The sequence below is a fragment of the Rhinoraja longicauda genome, chromosome 15, assembly GCF_053455715.1.
Source record: "Rhinoraja longicauda isolate Sanriku21f chromosome 15, sRhiLon1.1, whole genome shotgun sequence".
NCBI classification, from domain to species: domain Eukaryota; kingdom Metazoa; phylum Chordata; class Chondrichthyes; order Rajiformes; family Arhynchobatidae; genus Rhinoraja; species Rhinoraja longicauda.
The window spans coordinates 39,131,412-39,154,501 of NC_135967.1; the positions used below are offsets into that span (position 1 = coordinate 39,131,412).

Consider the following 23,090-nt stretch of genomic DNA (forward strand, 5'->3'; position numbering starts at 1 on the left):
ATAAGAAAATAACTGCAGATGCTGGTACAAATCGATTTATTCACAAAATGCTGGAGTAACTCAGCAGGTCAGGCAGCATCTCGGGAGAGAAGGAATGGGTGACGTTTCGGGTCGAGACCCTTCTTCAGACTGACCCTCTGCAATAAGGTAGGTTGGAGAATCGGGACTGAACCCTAGGCTGATGGAAGGACCATTCAGAAGTCTGATCACAGAGGGGAAGAAGCTGTCCCTGAGTCACTTGGTGCATAGTTTCAAGCTTATGTATCATCTGCCAACGTGTTGGTCCAGATTTCTGGATGACATATTGAGGATCATATAAACATCACCAATGTATTCCTGTAGGTTGTGTTGTTTGTTATAGAGTCACAGATTCATGGTCATAGAATCATACAGCGCGGAAACAGGCCACTGGAACTAACTTGCCCATACCGACCAACATGCCTCATCTACACTCGTCCCACCTGACTGCATTTGGCCCTTATCCCTCTAAAACTACTCTATTCATGTACCTGTTTAAACGTTTCTTAAATGTTGGGACAGTACCTGCCTCAACTACCTCCTCCAGCAGCTCGTTCCACATGCCCACCACACACCTTGTGTAAAAAAGTTACCCCTCGGGTTCCTATTAAATCTTTCCCCCCTCACCTTAAACCTATGTCCTATGGTTCTTGATTTCCCCTACTCTGGGCTAAGGACTCTGTACATTTACCTGATCTATTCCTCTCATGACTTTGTACACCTCTATAAGATTACCCCTCATCCTCCTGCGCTCCAAGGAAAGAGTCCCAGCCTGCTCAACCTTTCTGAAAGCTCGGGCTCTTGAGTCCTGGCAACATCCTCGTAAATCTTCTCTGCACCCTTTCCAGCTTGACAATATCTTGCCTATAAAATGGTGACCACGACTGAACACAATGGTCTAAATGTGGCCTCACCAACGTCTGAAATAACTGCAATATAACCTCCCAATTTCTATACTTAATGTTTGCTTCGTCACTTCAATTACAAGGAAAGGCAAAACATTTGGTGTGACATGACATCTTGCAAGGAACCCCATCAATTTCTACATTGCATGATATGATGCTGGATATTTGTATATACAAAATCCCAGTCGCAGTGAACCAAATGGTTACTGAGCCACTTACAATAGACAATAGACAACAGGTGCAGGAGGAGGCCATTCGGCCCTTCGAGCCAGCACCGCCATTCAATGTGATCATGGCTGATCATTCTCAATCAGTACCCCGTTCCTGCTTTCTCTCCTTACCCCCTGACTCCGCTATCCTTAAGAGCTCTATCTAGCTCTCTCTTGAATGCATTCAGAGAATTGGCCTCCACTGCCTTCTGAGGCAGAGAATTCCACAGATTCACAACTCTCTGACTGAAAAAGTTTTTCCTCATCTCACTTCTAAATGGCCTACCCCTTATTCTTAAACTGTGGCCCCTTGTTCTGGACTCCCCCAACATTGGGAACATGTTTTCTGCCTCTAACGTGCCCAACCCCTTAAAAATCTTATACGTTTCGATAAGATCTCCTCTCATCCTTCTAAATTCCAGTGTATACAAGCCTAGAATTTCTACAATAGAAATCATGGTTCCGAACCAGCATCAATGGTTTTTCCAGCAGTGTGGAATGCGTCTGTTCTAAAACTTGCTTCTGAATTTCTTTCCTCAAGGATTTGATACGACGGGACATTCTTTACTACAAAAGCAGAATTGACATGGACAAGTATGAAATGAAAGACGTTGGTGATGGAAGAGATGATGAATTTAATGTTAATGCCAAGAATGCCTTCAAACTAAAGAACAAGGAGACGGAGGAAGTGCACTTATTCTGCGTGAAGAAGCCGGAAGAAAAGCAAAGATGGCTGCGGGCACTACATGAGGAGAGGAGGATGGTTCAAGAAGATGAAAAAATAGGCAAGATCATTTGTTATTTCTTCACTTCTACCAAAATAACTTGTGCTTGAAAATGCCATATTTGTAGTAATAATAGACGTAGAGCCACGTACTTTAACAGAATTGTGCTGAGCAGTCCTGTTTATCACACAGATGTGCATCAGTGAAGTAAATGGAGGTACTTGGCTAATAAGGAATGGATTCATTCTTTTGAAACCACTGCTCTATGCAAAAGGTTTTAGCTCAAGAATTGCTTTAGTAAATAGTTTGCAGACTGCAAAAAGGGCCCCGACCTGAAAAGTCACCTATCCATGTTCTCCAGAGATAGTGCCTGATCTGATGAGTTAGTTTAGTTTAATTTAGTTTAGTGCCACGTGTACCGAGGTACAGTGAAAAGCTTTCTGTTGCTTGCTAATCATTTAGCGGAAAGTCAATACATGATTATCATCGAGCCATCTACAGTGTACAGATACATGGTAAAGGGAATAATGTTTAGTGTAAGATAAAGTCCAGTAAAGTTTGATTAGAGATAGTCTGAGGGACTCCATTGAGGCAGATAGTAGCTCAGAACCGCTCTCTGTTGATAGAATGGTTCAGTTGCCTGATAACAGCTGGGGAGAAACTGTCCCTGAATCTGGAGGTGTACATTTTTCACACTTCTGTACCATTTGCCTGATGGGAGAGGGGAGAAAAGGGAGTGAACGGGGTGAGGCTCATCTTTGATTATGCTGGTAGCCTTGCCAAGGCAGCATGAAGTGTAAATGGAGTCAATGGAAGGGAGGTTGGTTTGTGTGATGGTCTGGGCCGCGTCCACAATTTGCTGCAATTATCTTGCGATCTTGGATGGAGCTGTTCCAAACCACTCTGTGATGCGTTCCAATAAAACACTTTCTACGGCGCAAATGTAGGAGGTTGGTGATAATTGTTGGGGACCTGCCAAACATCTCAGCCTTCTGAGGGAGCAGAGGCATTGGTATGGTTTCTAGGCCATTACTCCGGCACTTTATCAGACAATAACTACAGATGCTGGTACAAATTGAAGGTATTTATTCACAAAATGCTGGAGTAACTCAGCAGGTCAGGCAGCATCTCAGGAGAGAAGGAATGGGTGACGTTTCGGGTCGAGACCCTTCTTCAGACTGATGTCAGGGGGGCGGGACAAAGGAAGGATATAGGTGGAGACAGGAAGATAGAGGGAGATCTGGGAAGGAGGAGGGGAAGAGAGGGACAGAGGAACTATCTAAAGTTGGAGAAGTCGATGTTCAAGCCCAGGCGAAATATGAGGTGTTGTTCCTCCAATTTCCGGTGGGCCTCACTATGGCACTGGAGGAGGCCCATGACAGAAAGGTCAGACTGGGAATGGGAGATCAGTTTGGCCAATGCGGACCGAGCGCAGGTGTTGAGCGAAGCGATCGCCGAGCCTGCGCTTGCCTTTCAAATAAGTTTTTAGATTGACCGAAAGAGTGTTGGTCAAGGAAGGGCTCGAAACTTCCAAAGACAGACGCAAAAAACTGGAGTAACTCAGCGGGACAGGCAGCTTTTCTGGAGAGAAGGAATGGGTGATGTTTTTCGGGTCAAGACCCTTCTCCAAACTAAAAGTCATGGGGAAAGGAAACGAGAGATATAGAAGATGATGTAGAGAAATAAAGAACAATGAATGAAAGATGTGCAAAAAAGTAACGATGATAAAGGAAACCGGCCATTGTTAGCTGTTTGTTGGGTGAAAATGAGAAGCTGGTGCGACTTGGGTGGGGGAGGGATAGAGAGAGAGAGGGAATAACTTGGGTTACTTGAAGTTAGAGAAATCAATATTCATACCACTGGAGACAGACACAAAAAGCTGGAGTAACTCAGCGGGACGGGCAACATCTCTGGAGAGAAGGAATGGGTGACGTTTCGGGTCTCGACCCGTCAGTGAGATTCGTATCATTGGCTGTAAGCTGCCCAAGCGAAATATGAGATGCTGTTCCTCCAATTTGCGTTTAGCCTCACTCTGACAATGGAAGAGACCTAGGCTAGAAAGGTCAGTGTGGGAATGGGAAGTGTCCAGCAACCGGGAGATCAGGTTGGTTCAGGCGGACTGAAGCGAAGTGTTCAGTGTTCAGTGAAGCGATCGCCCAGTCTACGTTTGGTCTCACCGATGTATACGCGTCCACATCTTGAACAACGGATACAGTGGATGAGATTCCAAGTTGCTTTCTCCTCTTTTTGAGTTATCGGAAGCCTGATTTAGATGTGGCACAGCAGCACAGGGCTGCTTTACAACATCAGCCACTTGGGCTCAATCCTGACTTCAGATGTTGTCTGTGTGCATGTTCTCCCTGTGGCTGCATGGGTTTCTTCCCGATCCTTTAATTTCCTTCCACATTCCAAATATGTATTTGTTGGTAGATCATTGGTCCTGTGTAAATTTGGGCGGCACTGTGACGCGGCGGTAGAGTTACTGCATGATGCAGCGCCAGAGACCCGGGTTTGATCCTGACTACGGGTGCTGTCTGTATGAAGTCAATAGACAAAAGACAATAGGTGCAGGAGGAGGCCATTCTGCCCTTCGAGCCAGCACCGCCATTCAATGTGATCATGGTTGATCATTCTCAATCAGTACCCCGTCCCTGCCTTCTCCTCATACCCCCTGACTCCGCTATCCTTAAGAGCTCTATCTAGCTCTCTCTTGAATGCATTCAGAGAATTGGCCTCCACTGCCTTCTGAGGCAGAGTCTGTATGATCTCCCCGTGACCGTGTGGGTTTTCTCCGGGAGCTCCGGCTGTCTCCCTCACTCCAAAGGCGTGCGGGTCCGTAAGTTAATTGGCTTTGGTAAAATCTGTGAATTGCCAATAGTGTGCGGGATGGATAGTGCTAGTGTATGGGGATCGCTGGTCAGCGCGGACCTGGTGGGCCAATGGGCCTGTTTCTGTACTGTGTCTTTAAACTAAACTAAACTAAAATAAATTGCCCCTGGAACACAAGTGACTGGAAAAATCGGAGGGAAGTTGATGGGGATGTGGGGAGAGTGAAATGGGATGAATGTAAATGGGTGACACATGGTGAGAGCATATTTCATGGGCTGAAGGGCCCACTTCTGTGCTGTATGACCTGTGAGTAGTTCATAGGAAACGATGCTGTTTACCTTTATAATTAACAGCAGTAATGCCGACTCGAGAAGGATATGAGTGTTCCTGGGAAACTAAAATAGGCCATAATTCTGGTATTGTGTCCAAATTCTGATCACGTAACTTCAGGAAAAAATCATGGTCCTAAAGGGGCCACAAGAAAGGGTTGTTCTCCTAAGAAACAGATAATTGAGAGGAGATTTGACTGACATATACAAGATTGCCAGCATTTATATCAAGAGGACTGGAATGCAAAAACAGAGATGTAATGCTGAGGCTCTATAAGGCGCTGGTCAGGCTGCATTTGGAGTACTGTGAGCAAATTTGGGCCCCATATCTGAGGAAGGATGCCCTGGCTCTGGAGTGATCCAGAAGAGGTTTACGAGAATGATTCCAGGACTGAGTGGGTTAGCACATGATGAGCGTTGGACTGCACTGGGCCTGTACTCGCTGGAGTTTAGAAGATTGAGGGGGGACCTCATTGAAACTTACAGAATAATGAAAGGCATAGATAGAGTGGATGTGAAAAGGATATTTCCACTGGTGAGAGAGTCTAGGACCAGAGGTCACAGCCTCAGAATTAAAGGGCGCTCTTTTGGAAAGGAGGTGAGGAGGAACTTCTTCAGTCAGAGGGTAGTTAATCTGTGGAACTCATTGCCACAGAGGGCTGTGGAGGCCAAGTCAGTGGATATCTTTAAGGCAGAGGTAGACAAATTCTTGATTAGAACGGGTGTCAAGGGTTACGAGGAGAAGGCAGGAAAAATGGAATTAGGAAGCAGAGATCAGCCATGATTGAATGGCGAGTGGACTCGATGGGCCGAATGGCCTAATTCTACTATAACCTGTGAACGTGATTTTGGCTGTTTTAGATGGGATAAACAGGGAGATGCTGTTGACATTGGCAGATGGACCAAGCACAAGGAAAGAAGATTTAAAGTTTTGATTTCCCAAAAAAAACCAAGATGGACGTGGTGAAAATGGGTTTTAATTTTCAGCGAGTTGTTATGATCTAGAATTCATCATCTCTAACAGCGGTGGAAACAAAATTAATTAATGTCTTCCAAAGGAAATTTGATAGCTTCTGGGAAGAGAACAGACTAATAAACTGCTAGGATCACTCTGCTGGGAACAGGAATAGATTCACTGGACCAGAGGGCCTCCTCCTGTGACATATCAATTTTATAATTTCCGAATTCACTGAATGATTAATGAATTAGTATTGTACATCGAAATTTTAAAGAAAGACGTTGAAATTACATGGCTGCTTTAATGGAATAATGACTTTCCAATCTAATATATAGATAGAAGATAGACACAAAGAGCTGGAGCAACTCAGTGGGACAGGCAGCATCTCTGGAGAGTAGGGATCGGGGTGACGTTTCGCTTGGAGACCCTTCTGCAGACCCATCTCGACCCGAAACGTCACCCCTTCCTTTTCTCCAGGAATGCTGCCTGTTCCGCTGAGTTACTCCAGCATTTTGTGTCTACCTTCGGTGTAAGCCATCATCTACAGTTCCTTCCCACACACTCTGGGGCTACTCTGGGGCTGTAGAGAGCATCCTGTCCGGCAACATTACAGTCTGGTTTGGGAACAGCTCTGCCCAGGACAGGATGGCCCTGCAGAGAGTAGTGCGTTCGGCAGAACGCACCATGGGAACTACACTCGTCCCCCTGCAGGACCTATACATCAGGAGGTGCAGATCCAGAGCAAGCAAGATCATGAGGGACCCCTGCCACCCCAATAACGGACTGTTCCAGATGCTACGATCAGGCAAACGCCTCCGCTGTCACGCTGTGAAAACGGAGAGGATGAGACGGAGTTTCTTCCCACAGGCCATCAGGACTGTCAACTTTTATAACCCCAGAGACTAAATTTTTGTCTACACTATAGTAACTTATTAACTTTATTTATATGCTGTAACTGTAATTCTTTTTTGTGCACAATCCGCAGGCATTGCCACTTTCATTTCACTGCACATCGTGTATGTGTATGTGACAAATAAACTTGACTTGACTTGAATATACAGATAGGTTGTCAGATCTATTGAGTCAGTTGAGGATGTTATACAGGGAATGAGCGATACTCACAGATGAAAGATTATTTAACAGTTGATCAACATTGCTCCAAACCTGAATTTTCCCACAAGCAGAATTCTGCCGTTTACTCCACCCATCTGCCAAACTAACTTCCCTCACCTGTATTCACCTATCACTTGTCGAAACAAGGAACTGCAGATGCTGGTTTGTAGCAAAGATTGACACAAAGTGCTGGCGTAACTCAGCGGGTCAGGCAGCATCTCTGGAGAAAAGGGATGGGTGACGTCACGGGTCGGGACCCTTCTTCAGACTGACGGTTCAGGTTGGGACCCTTCTACAGAGTCACATTTTGGGTCAGGACCCTTCTTCAGTCTGAAGAAGGGTCCTGACAGAAACGTTACCCATTCGTTTTCTCCGGAGATGCTGGCTGACTCACTGAGTTACTCCAGCACTTGTGTCCATCTTCACCTGTCACTTGCCTGACTTTTCTCGCCCCATCTCTCTTTTCCAGCTTCCCCCTCCCCCCCCCCCCCCCCCCACACTTCTGCAATCAGTCTGAAGAAGGAGCCCAAACTGAAAGGTCACCTGTTTATTCCCTTCTCAGGTGCTGCCTGATCCACTGAGTTCCTCCAAACATTTTGTGTTCTTTATTCCCACAACTGAGTGCCTAAACTAATTCTTAGTGGCATTGGTTGTGGTAGAAATAGTAGGTCTGAGCCTCGGAAAGTGTTCTGATTTCATTTGGACATATCCATAGGATCATCCTCTTCTTGAAGAAGAGCAACAACAACAACATGATTTTCAGAGGTACACCTACTCCAAAACCAACCTCCTCCCCTTTCATAAGAGTTAGGAGCAGAATTAGGCCATTCGGCCCATCAATCTACTCCTCCACTCAACCATAGCTGATGTACCATTCCCTCTCAACCCCATTCTCCTGCCTTCTTCCCATAACCCTTAACACCTGTACTAATCAAGAATCGGTCAATCTCCGCCTTAATAATACCCAATGACTTGGCCTCCACCGCTGATGGTGGCAATGAATTCCACAGACTAAAGAAATTCCTCCTCATCTCCTTTTATTTTGTGGCTGCGCCCTCTGGTCCTAGACTATCTCACTAGTGCAAACATCCTCTCCGCATCCACTCTATCCAGCCCTTTCACCTTTCACTGGGCCCTTTCTGCCAAGCATCTCATGCCCCATCCTTGGCACAGCCTGTGGGTCCCACAATGACCTGACAGCTACTTGGTGACCTTCAGGAGTTGAGTTGGGTGTAAGGCATCCTCAATCGCAAGGGTGCTGGGAGTGAGGGGAGGAGAAGAAGCAAAAGGTTAAATTTAACACCTCAGATTTGTCCGTTTGATTTAATTATTCACGCACAGCAAACGAGTCAAAAAAATAGTTTTTTTTCTAATTGAAAAGATCCAATTTAGATATAATTTGGATGAAACTTTTTCGTATTGAAAGATCTAATTTAGATCTAATATAAGAAGATAACTGCAGATGCTGGTACAAATCGAAGGTTTTTATTCACAAAATGCTGGAGTAACTCAGCAGGTCAAGCAACATCTCGGGAGAGAAGGAATGGGTGACGTTTCGGGTCGAGACCCTTCTTCAGACTGAAGAAGACCGTTTCGGGTCGAGACCCTTCTTCAGTCTGAAGAAGGGTCTCGACCCGAAACGTCACCCATTCCTTCTCTCCCGAGATGCTGCCTGACCTGCTGAGGTACTCCAGCATTTTGTGAATAAAAACCTAATTTAGATCTAATCTGGATGAAACCTTTACTCAAATACTTGTGGGCGGCAAAGTAGCGCAGCGGTAGAGTTGTTGCCTTACAACGCCAGAGACCCGGGTTCGATCCTGACTACGGGCGCTGTCCGTACGTAGTCTGTGTGTTCTCCCCATGACTTGCGTGGGTTTTCTCCAGGTGCTCCAGGCTTCCTCCCACATTCCAAAGACGTACAGATTTGTAGGTTAATTGGCTTGTTGAAATTATAAATTGTCCCTAGCGTGTGTAGGAGAATGTTAGTGTACAGGGATCGCTGGCCAGCGCGGGCCCAGTGGGCCAGAGGGCCAGTTTCCGCGCTCTATCTGCTCTCACTAAACATAAACTAGACTAAATCGGCTTCTGAAAATTGTCCCTAGTGTGTAGGATAGAACTGGTGAACGGGTATTCGCTGGTCAGCATAGACTCGGTGGGCCGAAGGGCCTGTTTCCAGGCTGTATCTCTAAACTAATGAATAACATGCCTAATTTTCTGAAGCTGATATCAGCTTCCTTTAAATCCAAACAGTGGGCGTTGTAAATGTTGCACACAAGAATGAGGTTAACACCAATTATATATTCATGGCAATTCTTGGCCTTGGTTAGAGGCCTTGCTGGGATCTTTGCACAAAGAGTAGGAGGGTATTATGGCATCCCACAGCAGATATTTTATGGAGTGAGATTTTTAACTAATAAATAATCGTCTGAGCTCGAACATTTTGGCTGATAAATGGAACTGGAACTTAGAAGGATGAGAGGGGATCCTATAGAAACGTGTAAATTATAAAAGGACTGGACAAGCTAGATGCAGGAAAAATGTTCCCAATGTTGGGGGAGTCCAGAACCAGGGGCCACAATCTAAGAATAAAGGGGAGACTATTTAAAACTGAGATGAGAAAGAACTTATTCACCCAGAGAGTTGTGAATTTGTGGAATTCTCTGCCACAGAAGGCAGTAGAAGCCAATTCACTGGATGAATTTAGAAGAGTTAGATACTCTAGGGGTAGCAAAATCAAGGGATATGGGGAGAAGGCAGGCACAGGTTAATGATTGTGTATGATCAGCCAATGAATGGCGGTGCTGCCTCAATGGGCCAGATGGCCTCCTCCTGCACCTATTTTGTATGTTTCTATGAACATCAGTAGACTTGAACTTGTGCTTCAGGGATGCCATTTTGAACATGCAGCATTAGAAATGATGAAAGGAGAGTATAGAAGATGGACCCTAAAAGCTGGAGTAACTCAGCGGGTCAGGCAACATCATTGGAGAGAAGGAATAGGTGTTGAGACCCTTCTTTGGACTGTGAGTCAGGGGAGAGGGAAACGAGAGCTATAGAAGGTACATAGAACAAATGAATGAAAGATATGCAAAAAGCAACGATGACCAAGGGAAGGTGGAGCCCACAATGGTCCATTGCTGGCTGTGGGGAAGGTGATAACGAGTTACACAAACAGTGAAACTCAACAGGACGGCAGTGAAACTAGTAGGACTACTAGGGTGGTGGAGAGACGGAGAGACAGGCGATGCAAGGGTTACGTGAAGTTAGTGAAATCAAAATTCATACTGTAAGCTGCCCAAGTGAAATAGAGGAGTTTTTCGTGCAACCAGAGGGCACATGAGAAGGTTGCTGCTCCAGGCATTAAGTGCCTGGGCCAAGCTGCTTAGCAATTACCCACACCAAGTTGAGCAACACATGTCTCTCAAAGTCTCAGCCCGTTCACTGCAGTGCGCACAAAATAAAGCATTCTGCATAGCCTAATGTTTCTACCCACAGCCCAGCAAGCTAATCATACAGCCGAAATTAAAAATCAGAATGATGGTTTCACTTAAAAAATATATGCCTCTTTTAATAGTTTACCAAACGTGGGAATGTGTATGCATTGACTTACCCACATGCTGGGATATCAGATGGCTTTTGCATCTCACTGTGTTTGCTCTGCAAATTGACATTGCTTATTCTCTTTCTTGCAAACTGGAGGAAAAGCACCTCATATTCCACTTGGGTTCGCTAACAACTCGCTATTGGGCCTGTCCAGAACCAGGGGCCACAGTCTTAGAATAAATTTAAAACGGAGGTGAGAAGGAACTTATTTTTCACCCAGAGAGTTGTGAATTTGTGGAATTCTCTGCCACAGTGGAGGCCAAATCACTGGATGGATTCAAGAGAGAGTTAGATACAGCCCTAGGAGCTAGTGGAATCAAGGGATATGGGGAATAGGCAGGTACGGGTTATTGATTGTGGATGATCGGCCATGATCACAATGAATGGTGGTGCTGGCTCGAAGGGCCGAATGGCCTCCTCCTGCACTTATTTTCTATGTTTCTATGTAACCCAATGGTATGAACATTCAATTCTTCAATGTTAGATAACAACACCCCCCTTCCCTGTTGCTCCCTCTGAATGCATTTCTTGTACTCCCACTCTTCCCAATCCCAACCCAGCCCCTTCCACCTACATCCCTTCCTCTGGCTTCACATTTACTCCTCGTCTCTCCTCAGAGAGAGACGTTTGTCACCTTTTCCTCTCGAGCCGACATCCACCCATTTGCCAATCAACATCCCCCTGGTCTGTATTAACCTCTCACTTGCCAGGCTTTATCCATCCCACCCACCCATCTCCAGCTTTTTTTGGCCTACGACCATCAGCTTGAAGAAGGGTCCCGGATGTGGAACAACGCATATCCATTGTGTCCTGAGATGCTGCCTGGCCTGCTGAGTTTCTCCAGCACTTTGTGTTTTCTTGTGTTAACCAGCGTCTGCTGTCTCTTGTTTCTCTGACTTATTTGCTAGATCGAGGAGATAATGAAGAAGCAAACCCAAGGAGAAGAAAGGCCTTGCAATGTTAAACATTTGCATTGTTAGTAATAAATATTTCTGGAAAGCATGGAAAATCAAACTTCTGTGGAAGTGGAGAATGATTTAGTCACCCAAAATCTAGAGCTAATACCGCCTGTTATTCATACTTTGAAAGCCCCCCCCCCCCCCCACGATTCATTAATTACTCTAAATATAGGCTCATGCCATGTGAGAAGCTTGCATGTACATGTATGTCATTGAGATAATATTCAGACATGGCTTCCGTCTCCACAATTGACCTGCAAGACCTGGCAGAAGCTCACACTAAAGTGCAGTCTGTACGGAGTTTGCACACTCTCCCTGTGAGCGCCTGGCTCTTCTCCGGGTGCTCCGGTTTCCTCCCACATCCCAAAGGCGTGCAGGTGGGTGGGTTAATTGGCTTCTATAAAATTGCTCCTAGTGTGTAGGCTTGAACTAGTGTATGGGGATCGCCGGTCGGCACGGACTCGTTGGGCCGAAGGGCCTGTTTCCAAGCTGTATCTCTAAAAACTAAATTTAAAACACTTAATTACTTCCAGCCTGAGAAAATAAGTGGTCATCTTTGTAAGACAGTGTCAGCTGGATCGCCTGGTGCATTAGACCTTATGGTGTTGACTGTAGAAGTGTATCTACCTGCTGTAGCTACGAAGCTCAGGAGTTGCACCTCGCTAGATTACTATTTGAGCACGGGCCTTTGCAGAAAGCTGCACACAGCCCGACTGCAAGCTCTGACATTGACCCAAGAGGAAATCACTCATCACATCTGTGCAATCAAGCTGCACAGTTTATTGAAGCCGCAACCATGGCAACTCCACGCAGCTCAGCGGCTGAACTCCTGAAGTGTTCTTTCCGACAGCGTTAATGTGAGGCTTTGAGCTCAAGTACACATCCTTTCAATATATTATAGGTTGAGAACGAGGGAGGCATTGCTAAAATCTCAAATCTGCAGTCTGGAAGCTTTTCCCCAGGCAGGTTCTCGGACATGTCCAGTGGATTACCCAGAGACCCGGGTTCGATGCTGGCCCGGACGGAGTTTGTACGTTCTCCCCGTGACCCGCTTGGATAATTGGCCTCGGTAAAAAAATTGTAAATTGCCCCGAGTGTGTGTAGGATAGATGTAGATAGTGCGTAGGTAGTGTGTGTGTTAGCACGCTGGGATCACTGGTCGGCACGGACTCAGTGGGCCGAAGGGCCTGTTTCCGCGCTGTATCTCTACACTAAACTAAACTAAAATGCTGGGACTGACATAAATACGACTGACATCTCTTGTAGCAATGCCACATCTAGCCACGGGGTCCCTGTCAAAGATTTCCTGGTTCTCCATCCCCTTGTTCTAAACAATGCCAAATTTAATCCGCACATCATCTCCGGACTTGCTGACAGACGTTAGCTCCTGACTAAGTGATGCCTTTTAATATTGTATTGTATTGAAATCTTTCCACCACTCAGCTCTTCCGACCTATGTAATCTCCGACAGCTCTGCAACTCCGAACACCATCTTTCCTTGCTCAAATTCAGCAGCTTGTATATCCCTGAATTTCGTCCCTCCTTTCCTTCACAGTTGTGCCCTCAGCTACAGGGTCCAAAACTTATTCCTTCCCCTAAACACACGCCTTCTCTTTTCTCCTCCTAATCCATGTCTTTGACAAATATGTCAAACTTTGTTTGGTAATGCTCCTTTGAATGCCCGGAGAGATTTGACTTTCTACTGTATAAATATATTTGTTTGCTTTTAATGCACATTGGAAATGATCTGAACCAGGCAAGCAGATATCCCCAGGGTTATCTTGTTTGTCTTCATCCTCATGAGAAGCAGGGACAGAGAATTTCCTTAAAATAAACGAGTTTGAACGACCGCAGGAAGATGCATGATCCTAGACTCCAGAGCTAAGACGCCCAGTGTGTTTGTGGTGTGGAACAACATGCCATTCAGGAACAACGTGAGGGTTAATGTTGCAGTAGATGTTTCCACTGATGTTGACTGACCTTGAAGGTTTTAGGGATGAAGAGAAACAGCATGGAAACAGGCCATTCGGCCCATTCGAGTCCACGACAACCATCGATCACCCATTCACACTAATTCTATGTCATCCCACTTTCTCATCCACTCCCTGAGCATTGGGCCAAATTTACCTACAAACACGCACGTCTTTATAAACGTCATTATAAACCGGCATCTGCAGTCCCTTCCAACACACCCAGCCCCTGTTCTTCTTTTAACCACAGTTTTTGTTTCGAGATACATTTCTGGTCAATGGCAATCTGTAGAATGATAATGGAATTTGGTAATGCTAATTTGGTTGAAGGTGAAGAGGGGGCAATTGGACTTCCTTTTGTTGGAGGTGGCCATGGTTTCAGACTTGTGTGATGTAAATGGTGTTTGTCATTTATCAGCCTACATTTGGATGGTGTACAGCACAACCTTCTCTTTGACTGAGGTGTCTGAGGAAGGGACTGAGAGTCTTAGGAAGAGTTTTAACGTGAGACGTCAACTATTCCTTATCTCCAGAGATGCTGCCTGACCCGCTGAGTTACTCCACCATTTTGTATCTACTCTTTGACTGCTGCCTGTTTGACTCTGGCTTTTTATTGGGGCCAGGTGGTGCTGCATTTGTTCCCTACATCTTGGACATTTGTTTTCTCTTCCCCTCCTCCTTCCCTGTCCTGCCGAAAAAAACTGTGGCAATGGCTGAATCTGTGCGTCGCCAAGGCTCACTTACGCACTTTTTAAAGTTTCGTTTTAGTTTAGAGACATAGCGCGTTAACAGGCCATTCAGCCCACCAAGTCTGTACCGACCAGCGATCCCCGCACACTAACACTATTTTACACACAGTCGGGACAATGTTCAATTACACCAAGCCAATTAGCCCACAAACTTGTATGTCTTTGGAGTGTGGGTGGAAACTGGAGCACCCGGAGAAAACCCACACAGGTCATGGGGAGAATGTACAAACTCCATGCAGACAGCGCCCGTGGACAGGATTGGACAGGTCTCTGGCGCTGTAAGACAGCAACTCTACTGCTGCACCACCTGTGAGCCCCTTATACCCTTCAGAAAAATAACTTGCTATCGTCACTCAGTCTGACCTGCATCAGGGTCAATAGACAATAGACAATAGGTGCAGGAGTAGGCCATTCGGCCCTTTGAGCCAGCACCACCATTCAAATGTGATCATGGCTGATCATTCTCAATCAGTACCCCGTTCCTGCCTTCTCCCGATACCCCTTAACTCTACTATCCTTAAGAGCTCTATCTAGCTCTCTCTTGAATGCATTCAGAGAATTGGCCTCCACTGCCTTCTGAGGCAGAGAATTCCACAGATTTACAACTCTTTGACTGAAAATGTTTTTCCTCATCTCAGTTCTAAATGGCCTACCCCTTATTCTTAAACTGTGGCCCCTGGTTCTGGACTACCCCAACATTAGGAACATGTTTCCTGCCTCTAACATGTCCAACCCCTAAATAATCTTATATGTTTCGATAAGATCCCCTCTCATCCTTCTAAATTCCACTGTGCACAAGCCTAGTCGCTCCAGTCTTTCAACATATAACAGTCCCGCCATTCGGGAATTAACCTAGTAAACCTACGCTGCATGCCCTCAATAGCAAGAATATCCTTCCTCAAATTTGGAGACCAAAACTGCACACAGTACTCCAGGTGCGGTCTCACTAGGGCCCTATACAACTGCAGAAGGACCTCTTTGCTCTTATACTCAACTCCTCTTGTTATGAAGGCTAACATTCCATTGGCTTTCTCCACTGCCTGCTGTACCTTCATGCTTCCTTTCAGTGCACTAGGACACCCAGATCTCGTTGTACGTCCCCTTTTCCTAACTTGACACCATTCAGATAATAATCTGCCTTCCTATTCTCACCACCAAAGTGGATAACCTCACACTTATCCACATTAAACTGCATCTGCCATGCATCCGCCCACTCACACAACCTGTCCAAGTCACCCTGCAACCTCATAGCATCTTCCTCACAGTTCACACTGCCACCCAGCTTTGTATCATCTGCAAATTTGCTAATGGTACTTTTATTCCCTTCATCCAAGTCATTAATGTATATTGTAAATAGCTGCGGTCCCAGCACCGAGCCTTGCGGTACCCCACCTGTGTGGATGATCTGCTCAGCTCCGGATCAGTGGGTGACATTCACATTCCATGGACAATTATATCAATTCAAGATTGAACAAAAGGAGATGCAGAAGGGAATAAACTGGAGTTGCCAAGTTTAAGGTGAAGGGGAAAAGATTTAATAGGAATCTGAGGGGTAACCTTTTCACACAAAGGTTGGTGGGCCTAAGGAACAAGCTGCCAGAGGAGGCAGTTGAGGCTGGGACTATCCCAGCATTTAAAAAGCAGTTAGACAGGTACATGGATAGGACAGGTTTGGAGATAAAAGGACCAAACGGGGGCAGGTGGGACTAGTGTAGCTGGGACATGTTGGTTGGTATGGGCAAGTTGGGCCAAAGGGCCTGGTTCCACTCTGTATCATTCTGTGACATATGGTTAAATCGTTCTTCTAAAAACACTGAGTAGTGACTTACGTCATGAGTTCAAATCCCATCGAAACAGCCAAGGGATTTGCATTCAGTTAATTAAAAAAGGCTATTTTAGTAACTGTGACCATGAAGCTAACAGATTGTTAGAAAATCCCATCTGGTTCATTAGTATCCTTCAGGGAAGAATATCTCCTGCCCTTACCTGGTCTGGCATACTTGTGCCTGACCTAGACTTCCTCCGTAATGATCCCTGTAAATGAACAAATGTTAATTCAGCTGGACCTTTGTATGGTGAGATAATAGATTTTAACTCCTAACTCTTGGGCAGCACGGTGGCGTAGCAGCAGAGATGCGCCCTTACAGCGCCAGAGTCCCGGGTTCGATCCTGACCACGGGTGCTTGTCTGTACGGAGTTTGTACGTCCTCCCCCGTGACCCACGTAGGTTTTCTCCGGGATCTCCGGTTTCCTCCCGCACTCCAAAGACGTGCAAGTTTGTAGGTTAATTGGTGTCATTGTAAATTGTCCCTAGTTTGTGTAGGATAGTGTTAATGTGTGGGGATCGCTGGTTGGTGCAGACTCGGAGGGCCAAAGGGCCTGTTTCCATGCTGTATCTCTAACTAAAACTAAATATATATATTATATGTTGGTCGGTTTGAGCAAGTTGGGCCGAAGGGCTTGATTCCACACTGTATGACTATGTCTCTCTAAATCTCCCTCTCCCTCTCTCCCTCACCCTTTAGTGGAGGTGTTCTTCCTGTGTGTTAAGTGCCTGGCTTTGACACAAATAACACCATCTTAACCAGATCATTGCATTTTAATTTGGCTGCACTGCCTTCAAATTAGTGGCGGCATAAGTGACTGCAGATGTTGGACGATGTAGCAAATAAAATGGAGAGATGCGGGACAACAGCTCCCTGCTGGAACAACCCCTTCTCCCCACAACCCCCACCCCTCCCCTGACCCCATCACACTGTTTGTTCCCCCTCCTCTCCTCCACCTGCCCATCACCCACACACGTGTAGGAAGGAACTGCAGATGCTGGTTTAAACCGAAAATAGACACAAAAAGCTGGGGTAACTCAGCGGGTCAGGCAACGTCTCTGGAGAGTAGACGTCAGCCATTCCTTCTCTCCAGAGATGCTGCCTGTCCCGCTGAATTCCTCCAGCTTTTTGTGTCTGCCCATGCACTTATCCAACTGGAGCACCTATTTATTCACAAAATGCTGGAGTAACTCAGCAGGTCAGGCAGCATCTCAGGAGAGAAGGAATTCCTTCTTCAGTCTGAAGAAGGGTCTCGACCCGAAACGTCGCCCATTCCTTCTCTCCTGAGATGCTGCCTGACCTGCTGAGTTACTCCAGCATTTTGTGAATAAATTCTCCCACCTGGCTGTTATCTGCCATTTAACCCCTCCCCACCCATTTCAAGCAGAAGATGGCTTAGACATAGGACAGAGGATAGGATTGTAGATTTGTGGTGGTGTTCTGAATGTTGCATCAACAACGTGAAGGGCGGAAATCGTCCCTAGTTTAGGGTGAGCAGGCGACGAGCAGCCACATGAAGAACAGAAGGACAAGGGGAAGATTCAACCCAAACAGCCACATTTTGCCCAGGCTTTGAGTGAGGAATTTATAGCAACCCTATTTATCACCTCCATTTACCACGTTGCCAATGTCATAATCACCAGCAAACCTAGGCCCCCACCATCTGCAAATGACCAGCACAATATTAACAATGCAAAAAGAAGATTTACAACAAAATGAACTGACTGAAACAGATTCATAAATGAACTCGGGGCTTATTTAACACAGAAGTCAATAGACAATAGACAATAGGTGCAGGATAGGACATTCGGCACCACCATTCAATGTGATCATGGCTGATCATTCTCAATCAGTACCCCATTGCTGCCTTCTCCCCATACACCCTGACTCCACTATCCTTAAGAGCTCTATCTAGCTCTCTCTTAAATGCATTCAGAGAATTGGCCTCCACTGCCTTCCGAGGCAGAGAATTCCACAGATTTACAACTCTCTGATGCCACTCCAGCATCTTGTTTCTATCTTCGGTGTAAACCAGCATCTGCAGTTCCTTTCTACACACACTTATGTAACAGTTGTTTGGTTTACCCCAGCAGGGCTTGGTTACTGAACGGCCACAGGTTATGCTGAATCAAGGTGGGATAGTGACTAAAAGAGATGTTATATAATGGTATTTATTCACAAAATGCTGGCGTAACTCAGCAGGTCAGGCAGCATCTCGGGAGAGAAGGAATGGGTGACGTTTCGGGACGTCAACCATTCCTTCTCTCCCGAGATGCTGCCTGACCTGCTGAGTTACTCCAGCATTTTGTGAATAAATACCTTCGATTTGTACCAGCATCTGCAGTTATCTTCTTATACTACCTGTTATATAATGGTTATGTCCATAATTGGGTGAAGAGCGTTTGCCTCTGCATCCATATTGGAAAGGGCGTTCCAAGATCGGAGTGCGGCACTATGCTAATTAATGCCCAAATTGTCTATTCTAAATGAGTCTGGAAAGTTATCTCTTCCACCGAGAACCTCCTGTACGACGACTAAATTCTATTTTCTAACCCTGGTGCTCGCTGTCTTGTATGTTGCATTTATTTACTGCTTCCTAAGTTCATTTCCTGCACTCTAGCCAGTAATTATGCTTCAAGAGGTTGAGGGTAGCTTCACGTTGTGAAGGGCATCTTCATTGGTGCTAGCCATGCACAGTATTAGTGCTCTGCTATTTCATTCAGCCTGTGAACTGCATGGTTTGTCCTGCCAAGAAAATTAAAATGAACAAGCAGCAGGAGGTTGAAATGCAGCTTCCACTACAATTATCAGTACACATTATCCATGCATCAAGACATACTTTTTTTATGACGATCAAAAACTTGGCCTCCAGTTTCTCGACCCGAAATGTCACCTGTTCCTTCTCTCCAGAGATGCAGCCTAAGTTACTCCAGAATTTTGTGTTAATCTTCGGTGTAAACCAGCATCTGCAGTTCTTTCTTACACACACACCCACACACACCCACACACACACCCACACACACACACACACACACACACACACACACACACACACACACACACACACCCACACACACACACACACACACACACATATATAAATATAAATATATATACATGTGTGTGTGTGTGTGTACATACAAATATACTTGGATCCAAGCGTACAATTTGATGTAAACATCTAATCTTGTGTTGACACAGCTTCAATTGATGGTGATGCAAAATAAAAAAACAATTTTGCACAGAATCGGGATTTTCCAACAGCGATTGATGCTCGACTCTTCATGAGTGAAATTGGGGCAATTCCCCAGAGCTTTAGCCCAGGGAATTCATTTAAAGTCCTTGCTGTTCCTTAAATGATTTTAAAGGAAAACCGTTGCAAGGAATTAAAATATTTTAAATTGTTTTCATTTCTTAAATTGTTTTCTAACTTTTTTTTCAAACATGTTAAAATCTGTTAGCTTGATTAATTATCCTTTAGGCTTAATGTTTCTGGCTGTCAGAAATATTTAGAAACATTCAAAGTGATTGAAAACTTTGATAGTTAGGAGGTGTTAACTCAGTTGTTAACTCTTGTTCAAATGTCTTCTGGCTGGATAAGTTTCCCCTCCCACCCCCTTTCCTCCCTCCCTCCCTCCCTCCCTCCCTCCCTCCCTCCCTCCCTCCCTTCCCTCATTCCCCTCCCTCCCTCCCGGTCATCATTGCAATCCTATAGCCCTTGCTGTAGCCTGTGCTATCTGGTGTTCTGGTGTTTTTCCATAATATATGGGGTGTATCAAATGGCTTATAGACAGCTTTTGGAAATCCTGGGGAACTCAAGGGGAAGTTGAGATGAACTTGGCATTTCTGGCTTTAGTTTTGTTTTTAGGACTCAGAGGTTGAAGATGAAGATGTTTCTGGAGTCACCATCTTCTGTCAGTTTATTTATTTGTCCAACATGATTCATGACTAGATTTAGATTTTTTTTAGATTTAGAGATACAGCGCAGAAACAGGCCCTTCGGCCCACCGGGTCCGCGCCGCCCAGCGATCCCCGCACATTAACACTATCCTACACCCACTAGGGGCAATTTTTTTAAACATTTGCCCAGCCAACTAACCTACAAACCTGTACGTCTTTGGAGTGTGGGAGGAAACCGAAGATCTCGGAGAAAACCCACGCAGGTCATGGGGAGAACGTACAAACTCCGTACAGTACAGCACCCGTAGTCAGGATCGAACCTGAGTCTCCGGCGCTGCATTGGCTGTAAGGCAGCAACTCTACCGCTGCGTCACCGTGCCGCCACGGTCGATGGTCGATGCGAACTGTTGGTTGTAGGATCTCTTAACATTGTCTATTGAATGCTATTCTTTGCTATCTCACTGGATTCACACCACATCTTAGATGTACCTAGTGGAATGCCCTGGCAGGAGCTTTTGTGCAAAAGGACACAAAGTGCAGGCGTAACTCAACAGGTCAAGCAGCTTCCATGAAAAACATGGCTAGATGACGTTTTGGGCCAAAATTCTCTTCAGTTTTTTTGTCCCTCAGTTTATCAAGGTTGGGTTCCTGACTCGATTGTAAAGGTACAATGAGGGATATAGCATGTGATAAGGTTACACATAGAAACATAGAAAATAGGTGCAGGAGAAGGCCATTCGGCCCTTCGAGCCAGCACCGCCATTCAATATGATCATGGCTGATCATCCAGAATCAGTGCCCCGTTCCTGCCTTCTCCCCATATCCCTTGATTCCGTTAGCCCTAAGAGCTATATCCAACTCTCTCTTGAAAACATTCAGTGAAGTGGCCTCTGCTGCCTTCTGTGGCAGAGAATTCCACACATTCACCACTCTCTGGTTGAAAATGTTTTTCCTTATCTTAGTCCTAAATGGCCTACCCCTTATTCTTAAACTGGGACCCCTGATTCTGGACTCCCCCCAACATCGGGAGCACATGGTGGTGTGGCACCTGCATGATGTTGCTGACAGCACATAGTGCCTCATCATGTTTATCTTCGAGCTACCTGAACTGTGCTGAATCCATCCCACTTAGCAATGATTGTAGTGATAGACATGGGGAATAACCTTGGTGTGAAGATCGGAGACACAAAAAGCTGGAGTAACTTAGCAGGTCAGGCAGCATCTCTGGTGAAAAGGAACAGGTGATGTTTCGGGTCAAGACCCTTCTTCAGTAAAGATGTTACTTTGCTTTCACTTGCCACAAGATACCCACGCTCTGAATGGTCACAATATTTAAGCTGTTGGTCCAGTTAAACTTCCAATCGCCACCTCTCCACCATTTTGGATTGAATGGTTAGTGATTTAGTTATATTAATATCATTGATTGCAAAGGGGGTTATCCAGAATTTCTTTTATTGGAGATGGAATCATGAGGTAATTGAATAGTAGAATTGTTACAGCTGATGAAGTGGCTATTCAGCCCTTTGAATTTGTACTCGGTTCAAGTAAACGAATTCTGTCAGTTCCATTCCTTTGTATGTTTCCCATGGCCCTGCAATTATCTTCTCAATTGTCACTTCAATTCCCTTTTAAAGTCATCGAATGATACTGCATCTACCACCGTTGTAGGCCGTGAATTTCGGATCATAACTCGATCATGTTTAAAAAAGAAATCCTCATATCTGTCTTGTTTCTTTGAGATTATATTTTAAATCCGAGGACCTGAATCCTAGACTATCTGTGTCCCTTTACTTACACTACCTTAAACCCTTCATGATTTTGTACGCTGCTATTAAATCCCCCCCTTCAGCTCTCTTTGATCCCAGAATAGTAAGTTCAGCTTCCTCTTTCAAATCCAGTCATTGAAATCCCTTATCTTTGAAGCCATTCGGGTAAGTATTTTCCATATCCTTTCTAAATGTTCACATTCTAACTAAAATGCGGTAATCAAAATTGCACACAATACTCTGATTTTGTACTCTTCGACTCAATGTATAAATCTTAGGATCCCATATTTCTTATATATCACTCTCTCAGCATGTAGTGTAAGAAAATAACTGCAGATGCTGGTACAAATCGAAGGTATTTATTCACAAAATGCTGGAGTAACTCAGCAGGTCAGGCAGCATCCCAGGAGAGAAGGAATGGGTGAAGTTTCGGGTCGAGACCCTTCTTCAGACTGATGTCAGGGGGGCGGGACAAAGGAAAAATATAGGTGGAGACAGGAAGACAGTGGGAGATCTGGGAGGGGGAGGGGAAGAGAGGGACAGAGGAACTCTCTAAAGTTGGAGAAGTCAATGTTCATACCACTGGGCTGCAAGCTGCCCAGGCGAAATATGAGGTGCTGTTCCTCCAATTTTCAGTGGGCCTCACTATGGCACTGGAGGAGGCCCATGACAGAAAGGTCAGACTGGGAGTGGGAGGGGGAGTTGAAGTGCTCAGCCACCGGGAGATCAGGTTGGTTAAGGCGGACTGAGCGAAGGTGTTGAGCGAAGCGATCGCCGAGCCTGCGTTTGGTTTCGCCGATGTAAAGAAATTGACATCTAGAGCAGCGGACGCAATAGATGAGGTTGGAGGAGGTGCAGGTGAACCTCTGTCTCACCTGGAAAGACTGTTTGGGTCCTTGGATGGAGTTGAGGGGGGAGGTAAAGGGACAGGTGTTGCATCTCATGCGGTTGCAGGGGAAAGTGCCCGGGGATGGGGTGGTTTGAGTAGGAAGGGACGAGTGGACCAGGGAGTTGCGGAGGGGACGGTCTCTGCGGAACGCAAAAAGGGGAGGGGATGGGAAGATATGGCCAGTGGTGGGGTCTTTCAAGGTGTCTAGACCCATGTTCCTTTACAACTGTGTCATTTATACCAAATTGTCTCTTTTTCCACTTTGTCAACCCTCATTATTGCACACACTTTCTAGTATACAATTTCACCTGGCATTTGCATGCCTATTCTGCTAGTTTC

At 45.5% G+C, this 23,090-nt stretch overlaps 1 protein-coding gene across 7 annotated transcripts in view; it reads left to right on the top strand.

The window, feature by feature from the left end:
• arhgef9a (Cdc42 guanine nucleotide exchange factor (GEF) 9a) overlaps positions 1 to 23,090 on the top strand; it is a 224,866-nt gene that overhangs the window by 170,535 nt on the left and 31,241 nt on the right. For all 7 annotated transcript variants that reach the window (XM_078412533.1, XM_078412536.1, XM_078412540.1 and 4 more), the window contains one exon: positions 1,674 to 1,917. In XM_078412533.1, the coding sequence (XP_078268659.1) occupies positions 1,674 to 1,917 (244 nt within the window). The remainder of the gene's footprint in view (positions 1 to 1,673; positions 1,918 to 23,090) is intronic.